Source organism: Sardina pilchardus, chromosome 4 (assembly GCF_963854185.1).
Source record: "Sardina pilchardus chromosome 4, fSarPil1.1, whole genome shotgun sequence".
NCBI classification, from domain to species: Eukaryota; Metazoa; Chordata; class Actinopteri; order Clupeiformes; family Clupeidae; genus Sardina; species Sardina pilchardus.
In genome coordinates this window covers 32,991,220-33,001,219 of record NC_084997.1, presented here as the reverse complement: position 1 = coordinate 33,001,219, position 10,000 = coordinate 32,991,220, and the positions used below count along the sequence as shown (strand labels likewise).

At 49.3% G+C, this 10,000-nt stretch overlaps 1 protein-coding gene across 1 annotated transcript in view; it reads left to right on the top strand.

Moving 5' to 3' along the window:
- The window catches only part of LOC134079001 (partitioning defective 3 homolog B-like), a 192,573-nt gene that overhangs the window by 48,468 nt on the left and 134,105 nt on the right, over window positions 1-10,000 (top strand). Inside the window, exons 5-6 of the mRNA XM_062535165.1 lie at window positions 4,665-4,790; window positions 7,684-8,042. Of these exons, the coding sequence (XP_062391149.1) occupies window positions 4,665-4,790; window positions 7,684-8,042 (485 nt within the window). The remainder of the gene's footprint in view (window positions 1-4,664; window positions 4,791-7,683; window positions 8,043-10,000) is intronic.

Sequence of the window (10,000 nt, the reverse complement as noted above, 5' to 3'; positions counted from 1 at the left end):
TCATACATTGCTGTTGGAGCAGCAGCAGCAGCTGTGTGTGTGTGTGTGTGTGTGTGTGTGTGTGTGTGTGTGTGTGTGTGCGTGTGCGTGTGCGTGTGCGTGTGCGTGTGCGTGTGCGTGTGCGTGTGCGTGTGCGTGTGCGTGTGCGTGTGCGTGTGCGTGTGCGCGTGTGTACATGTGCCTGTGTGCGTGTGCCTGTGTGTGTGTGTGTGTGTTGGCACGGGCCTAGTACAGGCTGTGATGCCAAACTCAAATGCAGATGTTTGTCCGTGGTCATAATGTGTGTGTGACAGGTCTGTTTGTAGAGCAGTCAGAGAGAGGATGCATGGAGAAAACGGATTCTTCACACATGTACACACACACACACACACAATGGCAGCAGGGCAGGAGTGTGTGTGTGTGCTTGTGGGCAAGAAAGAGAGGAGTGTGTCCCCTTAATAGTGGAGATGGACATGTCCTGATGGGATAGGATGGGTCTCTCTGCAGGACTGTGTCTGATTTTGCATCCTTTCTTTCTCTCTCTCTTTCTCTCTTTCCCTTTCCTCTTGGTTGTACGTTGTACACCCATTTTCCCTAAGACTGCTGTTTCTTCTTTCTTTCTCTCTCTCTCTCTCTCCCTCTCCCTCTCCCTCTCTCTCTCTCTCTCTCTCCCTCTCTCTCTCTCTCTCTCTCTCTCTCTCCCTCTCCCTCTCTCTCTCTCTCTCTCTCTCTCTCTCTCTCTCTCTCTCCCCCGTCACATTCCCCCATCCCTTCTCCTGTTCCCCAACCTTGTAATGTGATTTGCATGTTAGATACTGTCAGAGATATCTCTAATTCCCTTTCCTCTCTCTCTCTCTCTCCTTCCTCCTCTCTCTCCCTCCTTCCCTCTCTCTCTTTCTCTCCCTCTCTCTCTCTCTCCTTCCTTCCCTCCCTCTCTCCTTCACTCTCTCCCTCTCTCTCTCCTTCTTCCTCTCTCTCTCTTTTTCTCCTTCCCTCTCTCCCTCTCCCTCTCCCTCTCTCTCTGTCCATATGGTTTCCTTCATCATGCCCTCTCCTCTGATGGTATGTCAGGAGGTCATCCCAGAGCAACGACAGCCCATAATACTCACAAATGTTGACCCTAGCTGTAATGTGACCCCACTCCCCGCCCGCTCCCCTCCTCCTCTCCTCCTCCTCCTCCTCCCCTCCTCCTCCAGTCCCAGACTAATGCACTTCTGGCCCAATTGCTGCTCACCAGATCACAAGGTGCTCTTTGCCCCCCATGTGCTAGCAAGCTGCTGCTGCAGCTGTGTGTGTGTGTGTGTGTGTGTGTGTGTGTGTGTGTGTGTGTGTGTGTGTGTGTGTGTGTGTGTGTGTGTGTGAGTGTGTGAGTGTGTGTGTGAGTGTGTGAGTGTGTGAGTGTGTGAGTGTGTGAGTGTGTGAGTGTGTGAGTGTGTGAGTGTGTGAGTGTGTGAGTGTGTGTGTGTGTGTGGTGTGTGTGTGTGTGTGTGTGTGTGTGTGTGTGTGTGCGTGTGTCTTCTCGAGGGCCACAGGTTGACCCTTTCACCAGCATAATGATAATTTATCCCTGAAGTGCACCTGAGTTTCAGACGAGGTTAAGTGTTAAGGGTCAGGGTTAGGCAAAGGTTAGCATTAGCGGCAATGTTTGTGTGTCTACGGGAGGTTAGGGGGTTAAACTAATACTAGCTTTGTTCATCACATTTCTGTGTTAATACAAAGTTAGGGTTAGGATAAGGCTAGTTGTAGAAGTTATGTATATGTTGGGTTAGGATAAGGCTAGTTGTAGAAGTTATGTACTGTATATGTTGGGTTAGGATAAGGCTAGTTGTAGAAGTTATGTATATGTTGGGTTAGGATAAGGCTAGTTGTAGCAGCTATGTGCCTGCAGGATTAGGATAAGGCTAGTTGTAGCAGTTATGTACAGTATCTGTGGGGTTAGGCTAAGGCTAGCTGTCACAGTTGTGTATCTACAGTATAGGGATAGGTTAAGGCTAGCTTTTAGGGACATTAAAGAAAGATTTTGTGTTTGTATTGTCCAACTTTTAATTTTAGCTGTGCAACTAGCAATTTTAGCAGTGTGTTTGTAATTGAGATGAGGAGTATTAGGAAAAGTATGGAATTCTGAAACTGTTTTTCAGACCTGGAACAGTAAGTCTTAATACATTTTGGAAGTTTTACTTGTAGTAATACATAGACAAAAATAGCTGACAGTATGTAAACTATATCAAAGCCCTCAACAGACCCATCAAAAACACACAGACTCTTTTCGTTCTTTCTTCAGGTACATTTCTCCTTTGACTTCCTCTTGTCCCTCTCTTGTATCAGTTCAACTTCCCTGTCTCTATCTCCCTCTCTTTTTCTCCTTCATCTTTTTCTCCCCTTCTCTCTCTCTGCCCCCTCTCTTTCTCTTCTCTTCCTCTTGCTCTCTCTAACTCTCACCCCTCTCTCTCTCAAATTCAATTGCTTTATTGGCATGATGAAAATGAAAACTTGTATTGGCAAAGCAATTGGTACATGGTGTAAGACATAACAACAATTACAGAGACAAAACATGTTCATACTTTAAACTGACAGACATCTGTATAAGCAAACTACTTACACTGAAACTTGTGAACAATAGTACAGTGCTACAATAGTACAACAGCAATAGGAACAGAACATAGTTACATCTCTCTCTCTCTGCCTCTCTCTGCCCTCAATGCAGGGTCTGGTGTGGTGAGCAATAGTTTAATATATGAGACCTGTATTGCGGGCAGCCGTCCGTCCCCAGGGGCCCAGTGCAGGGGGGGGGGGGGGGGGGGGGGGGGGGCCTCTGAGGGGGCCCAGTACAGGGCTGTCAGGGGGGCCCATTGCGGGTGACTGGTGGCCCCACTGTTGGCCTTGCTCAAAGCTATCTCTGCTTATTTGTGTGCTGCCTGCTGCTGCTGCTGCGGCCGCTCCACCTGACAACACTGGGGCCCTGGATTGATTCGCCTCTTTGTGTGTGTGTGTGTGTGTGTGTGTGTGTGTCTGGACAGGCGGGAGTTTCAGTGTATTTATGTGTATGTGCTTGGTGTAAATAGTTTTTGTCCCTGTTGTGTGTGTGTGTGTGTGTGTTTGGGGCTGTGGGATTAATGTGAATGTGTCTCTGTTCATGTGTCTATGTTCAGCTGTCTATGCTGTGTGTGTGTGTGTGTGTGTGTGTGTGTGTGTGTGTGTGTGTGTGTGTGTGTGTGTGTGTGTGTGTGTGTGTGTGTGTGTGTGTGTGTGTGTGTGTGTGTGTGTGTGTGTGTGTGTGTGTGTGTGTGTGTGTGTGTGTGTGTGTGTGTGTGTGTGTGTGTGTGTGTGTGTGTGTGTGTGTTTATGTGTGTGAATAGTTTCCACTGTCTCTTTTGTGGGTGTGTGTGTGGCTGTGGGATTAATGTATGTTTGTGTGTGTGTGTGTGTGTGTGTGTGTGTGTGTGTGTGTGTGTGCCCTGCTGCAGGGCTGCCCCTCTCTGCTTTATGAGTTCCTGCCTCTTGATAGCCTTTATCACCAGCCACCAGAGCCCAGCATTTACTGCACACCACCCACCATATATATGTCTCCCTGTGTGTGTGTGTGTGTGTGTGTGTGTGTGTGTGTGCCCTCACTGACATTGTCTGGTGTGTGTGCGTGTGTGTGTGTGTGTGTGTTTCTGTGTGTGTGTGTGTGTGTGTTTCTGTGTGCGTGTGTATGTGTGTGTGTGTGTGTGTGTGTGTGTGTTTCTGTGTGCGCGCGTCTGTCTGTGTGTGTGTGTGTCTGTGTGTGTGTGTGGTGGTGGATTTACAGCGAGGGCATAGAGAGGGCAGTGAGAGGCAGACAGAGGCTGTGATTTAAAGAGTAACACACACACACACACACACAGACACACACACAACAGAGGAAAAAAGGATGAAGAAGTAAGGGGGCAGAAAAGCAATCAGCCTGCTTCAGATGCCCTCCCCAGAGAACCCACACCTCCACACTCTCCGCTCTCACCTGGGCTAGCCCACCTGGTGCCACCACACCCCAGCCTTGCCTCGCCATAATGGACTGACGTTTAGCATCTCCGAGCCATTAAGACCGGAGTCCTCTTTACCTCCTTATTTGTTTGTGTCTAAGAACAGAAAGCCTGGCAGTAAATGTGCCATTAAGACCTCTGCCCTCTTTACTTGGTTATTTGTTTGTGTTTTAGAACAGGAAGCCTGGCAGTAAATGTGTCTTTTTGGGGTTCTCCTATATAACCAGGCCCGGAGGCTTGGGGTGGGCCCTGTTTGTGTAGCGGTGGGGATGCTGTTTTGGGGCTCTTAATTTGTTTTTAATGGCCCTGGATTTATTTTAAATGTCACCCTCTGTCCTTCTGTGTGCGCCCCACTTACAGTAATAGCTGTGTGTAGAGGCTTAATGGAGGACTAATGTGCTTTTAATGGTTGTTGTGGTGGTGGGCAGGTCATGTGGAGGTTGTGCTGATGTTGTGCTGATGTTGTGTTGACGTTGTGGTGGTGGGCAGGTCATATGGAGGTTGTGCTGATGTTGTGTTGTTGTGTTGATGTTGTGTTGATGTTGTGTTTGTTGACGTTGTGGTGGTGGTGGGCAGGTCACGTGGAGGTTGTGTTGATGTTGTGTTGATGTTGTGTCGATGTTGTGTTGTTGTTGTGGAGGTTTTTCTGATGTTGTTTTAACGTTGTTGGAATGTTTTGCGTAGGGCTCTGGGCCTGCACATCCGAGGCGTAGAGGAGAACAGTCGCTCCAAGAGGGAGGGGATCTTCTACGACGACGAGTGCATCATCCGCATCAACGACACCGAACTCATGGACAAAACTTTCGCTCAGTAAGTACGCACACACACACACACACACACACACACTCACACACACACACACAGTCCTCCTTTTCTCTCTGTTCTTCTGTCATTGTTTAGTCTTCATCTCTTCATCTTTTTCTACTATCACTCATTTCATTGTCTTGTCACATATGTGATTCAGACCCTCTGAGGGCCCACCCAAGCCGCTAACCATAACATCCACACTGGCCAGCGATAAGGACCGCTCACTGGAAGTTACACAGATTTTTAAAAAGTATATTTCATAATCACTCTGACAGTGCCACAAACTATAACGCTAAAGACCACAACAAGTTTCTTCAGCAACATTGTTCTTCATATGGTTCTGAAAGGTGTGGATGATGGAATTTTTACCCATGAGATTGAGTAGAGGATAACCTTGACTCTCTCTTCCTTTTCTGTCTCTCTCCTCTCTCTTCTTTCTGTTAATGTTCCTTCCATGGCCCAATCCCAATGTCCGGACTCACGAACTCACGGACTTTGGTGCGCGTTCTCGCGAAATTCGTAAGGGTTTAGGGCTGTCCCAATGTCGAATTACAACGGGCGGGAGGGTTTGAGTACAGACTTACCGAGCCCTTTCCGTGAGTCTGCATCGGTGCAGACTTAACCTAAGGGAATTACCCACAGTTCAAAGTGTTGTGACGTTTACCGCGGAGATCATAGAAAAATCCGGAAATGAAGGTAAACAACAGCACGCACGACACACGTGCATGGTGCAAATGTTAGCAACGTCTTTGTTAGTAAACATCGCCAAGGTACATGTGATCTCGTGAAGTGCTGTCCCAATCCCAAATACCTATCTGAGCCTATGTGGCCTCACACACTCACTCACTTAGCACCTGAGATCAATTAAGTCTGTGAGTCTTTAGTTCTTAGTCTTTAGGGCTGACATTGGGATTGGGCCCATCTGTCCATTCTTGTCTTTCTCTTTATTTTTGTAGTGTTCTCTCCGTCCCTCAGTTTGTGTGTTGTTGCTATGGAAATAAATAGTGTGTCCTGAGGCCATTGTTTCAGACAGTTAGTGTCGTGTGGGTTTGTTTGTTCCTGTTCCTTAGAGCACCGAACAGTACAGAGAGCTCACTCACACACACACAGACACACGCACAGACACGCGCACACACACACGCACACACACACACACACACACACACCACTCTCTCTCTCTTTCTCGCTCACATTCTTTCTGTCTGTCACACACACACACAGACATACACTAGCACACGCATTTTGAGAAAAGAAAAAAACAAAACAAACAAAACAAAAAATCCCTGGCCCATTCTTCTCTCACACATTTGGTCTTTGTAAATGTTTGTTTGTGTGTGTGAGAGAGGGAGAGTCCGAGTGCGCCGACTACACACTTGACCACCAGCGGCGATCACAGAACTGCACACACACTGCACACACACTGCGCTGTTGATCTGCAGTGTTTTATGTGCCGGACGTCACCACGGGCTCCGACTGATAACACATCGCAAATGTTTACTTGCTCTCTCAGTTCACCTTCCCTGCTTGAAGAGAGCTGAACTCCGGCCTCCTGAAGTCTTGAGCTGTGCTCAGTTCTGGTCAGTGCGGGGTTAAACACACATCGTTAAGCCGTCGCTGCAGTCGGAAATTCCGCTAATAACTTGGAAGTCTGTCGCTGGTATGAATCCCCCCTCGGGATGTCAAAGGTGCAGAAATGTCGTCTCTTTAAACCGCGCCTCTTGACGAATGGTGGGATGTGAAGTCGTTTTCTAAAGTGCGAACCCGATAGCCATTTGTCTTAATCTTTTTAACCAGCGCCCAAGATGGATGGCTGTGCGTTTGCGGATTGAATTAGAGTTAACTAATATGAGTTTAAGAGATGGCGCTGCCATTTGTTTGGGCCGGGCCCTCATCAGTCTTGCTCCTTAATCAGCCCAAATTGCTGTCCTCTGCCATAATGCCTTTTATCTGCGCAAATGACAACTGCTGCACCGCCGGATCAGGAACAGAGCTGGCCCGTGCCCGGGGCATGGCAGCCGCATCAGGGCCGCATCAGGGCCGCATCAGGGCCACATCAGGGCCACATCAGGGCCAGATCAGACTCTTGTGGTTAGCTTCTCGCTGGCTGTGTGTATCCAAACAGCCTGGTTGTTCCCAGAGGTGATTAGGTGTACTGCTTAGAGCAGAGCATTGGGAGAACTGACACTTAAATAATAGAGCTGCGGCTTTGTGTGTGTTTGTGCTTGTGTGTGTGTGTGTGTGTGTGTGTGTGTGTGTGTGTGTGTGTGTGTGTGTGTGTGTGTGTGTGTGTGTGTGTGTGTGTGTGTGTGTGTGTGTGTGTGTGTGTGTGTGTGTGCGTGTGTGTGTGTGTGTCTGTGTGTCTGTGTGTGTGTCTGTGTGTGTGTGTGTGTGTGTGTGAGAGAGAGTGTGAGAGCGCTTTTTGGTGGTATAATACAGCTGCAGGACTAAGTGTGTGTGTGTGTGTGTGTGTGTGTGTGCACGTGCGCTCGCTTTGTGGTGGTATGCGTGCGCAGGGTGTGTGCTGGAGAAATAACGGTCAGCATAACATGGAAATCCTGGAAATCCTGTTGTTCTAGGAGGGTTAAGCTAAATTCACCTTTATATGAAGAACATAATAACAGGATTCCTGTGAAAATGTGTGATAACTGTGTCGTTTATTTTATTTGGGGGAACGTGTCAGTTCTGACCTGGTATTTCACAATAAATGTACATTGGATTTAACATTTGAGTTTCTAACACAATGGAAACGCAGTCGTCAGTTAAAAATCAACCAAAGAGAAGCATTACTCATCATTTATCATTTATTTGATTATTTATTATGGATTCCCTCGTACAATTGAAATCATGCCATCCGTAATGTGTGTGTGTGTGTGTGTGTGCGCGTGTGTGTGTGCAGATCCCAGGAGGTCTTCCGGCAGGCCATGCGCTCCGCGACCGTGCGTCTGGAGGTGGTTCCCAGTGGCAACCGTGAGCGCTACGAGAGGAGTCTCATTGGTCCCCTCTACACCTCCACCCCGGAACCCGCCGCTCCCCCCTCCGACGCTCCCCCCAGGACCAAAGAGCCCCCGCCGCCCGTCAAAGTCAAGCCCACCCTCAGGCCTCTTCCTGGGGACGCTCGGGACCCCAGCGGTGGGGGTGGTTGTGGTGGTCTGGAGGTCCGAGGCACCTCGGGGTCCCCCCACCCCCCCAGCAGGCTGTCCCCGTCCCCCAACTCCAGCCCCAAGGGCCGCAGCGAGAGCCCGCTGCTCCGCAAGAGTCTGGGCCTCTCCCGCTGGCCGGCCTCACCAGCAAGAAGGGCGGCAAGAGGATCCGCATCGACCTCAAGAAAGGTGAGGCTGCTGCTGACACTGGGCACGCCATGAACACGGGGCCCTGCAACAGGTGAGCAGGCTAAGCTAGTTTGGACTGGGGCACTGCAACAGGTGAGCAGGCTAAGCTAGGCAGCACTGGGGCGCTGCAACAGGTGAGCAGGCTAAGCTAGTTTGGACTGGGGCACTGCAACAGGTGAGCAAGCTAAGCTAGTTTGGACTAGGGCCCTGCAACAGGTGAGCAGGCTAAGCTAGTTTGGACTAGGGCACTGTAACAGGTGAGCAGGCTAAGCTAGCTGGACTGGGGCACTGCAACAGGTGAGCAGGCTAAGCTAGTTTGGACCTGGGCAACAGGTGAGCAGGCTAAGCTAGTTTGGACTGGGGCACTGCAACAGGTGAGCAGGCTAAGCTAGCTGCACTGGGGCCCTGCAACAGGTGAGCAGGCTAAGCTAGTTTGGACTGGGGCGCTGCAACAGGTGAGCAGGCTAAGCTAGCTGGACTGGGGCACTGCAACAGGTGAGCAGGCTAAGCTAGTTTGGACCTGGGGCAACAGGTGAGCAGGCTAAGCTAGTTTGGACTGGGGCAACAGGTGAGCAGGCTAAGCTAGTTTGGACTGGGGCAACAGGTGAGCAGGCTAAGCTAGTTTGGACCTGGGCAACAGGTGAGGAGGCTAAGCTAGTTTGTACCTGGGCAACAGGTGAGCAGGCTAAGCTAGGCAGGACTTGAGCGCTGCAACAGGTGAGCAGGCTAAGCTAGGCTGACACACACACACCACAAATACCCCTCCTGCTTGTCACTACACACACCTCGATCCTCGTCCTCACTGATCTACATAAAGAATGATGGGGCAGCAACAATGGGATAGTCTATCCAGTGTTAGTTATAGATCAGTGAGAACACCCCTTGAGGATCGAGCATCGAGGAGAGATGTTGAGAGGCCTCCATACCCTCCTGCCTGTGACTACACACACACACCACAAATAGCCTTTGTGCATGTGACTATATACTGTATTCACACACACACACACACATACACACCACATATACCTCTCCTGCATGTGACTACACACACCTACCTTTGAGCCACTTTAGACTTGTGGTCACATCTGGAGGAAATTTCAGAGTCAACCACACATCATGCTTCTTTTAGAAAAGTTGGAAAAAGTGTGTGTGTGAGAGAGGGAGAGAGCGAGAGAGAGAGAGAGAGAGAGAGAGGGAGAGAGCGAGAGAGAGAGAGAGAGAGAGAGAGAGAGAGAGAGAGAGAGAGAGAGAGAGAGAGAGAGAGAGAGAGAGAGAGAGAGAGATTGATAGTAGTGTGCTGGAAGCTGGTGTGATTTTTAATGGTAACATAATCTAAAGCTCTTAAGAAGTTGCTGTGGTTAGCCTTTGAGGGAAAAAAAGTGTTTCTGCCGAACGAAAGGCTGAATGTTTCAGTGAAATAAATCGCTGTCTGTTCCCAGTAATGCTGACCCGAGCTTTTGTGGTCAGAGCGCGCGCTTTTTAGCTGTTGTGGAAATATTAAAGACTCAAACATGCGGCGCTGTGCGTCTGGTATTGGAAAAAGCCTGGCCCTGCCGTATCGTTCCAGCTAATAAAGAAATAAATAAAAATTAATGAATGTGCGCAGGGTAGTATATTAGTATTATTATTATTCAGCCCGGTTTCTGAAGCCTATTGGCACCAGTCACGCTGGTTCGCCATTTCAGATGAAAAATGTGAGCGTGATTTAAAAGCACCAAGAGGTCCAGACGCCAGGTCCACTACACCTAACTTCCCCCCCTCTACCCTCCTCCAACCAACCACACACACACACACACACACACACACACACGCACACACACGCACACACACGCACAACCACCACACACACACACACACACACACACACACACACACACACACACA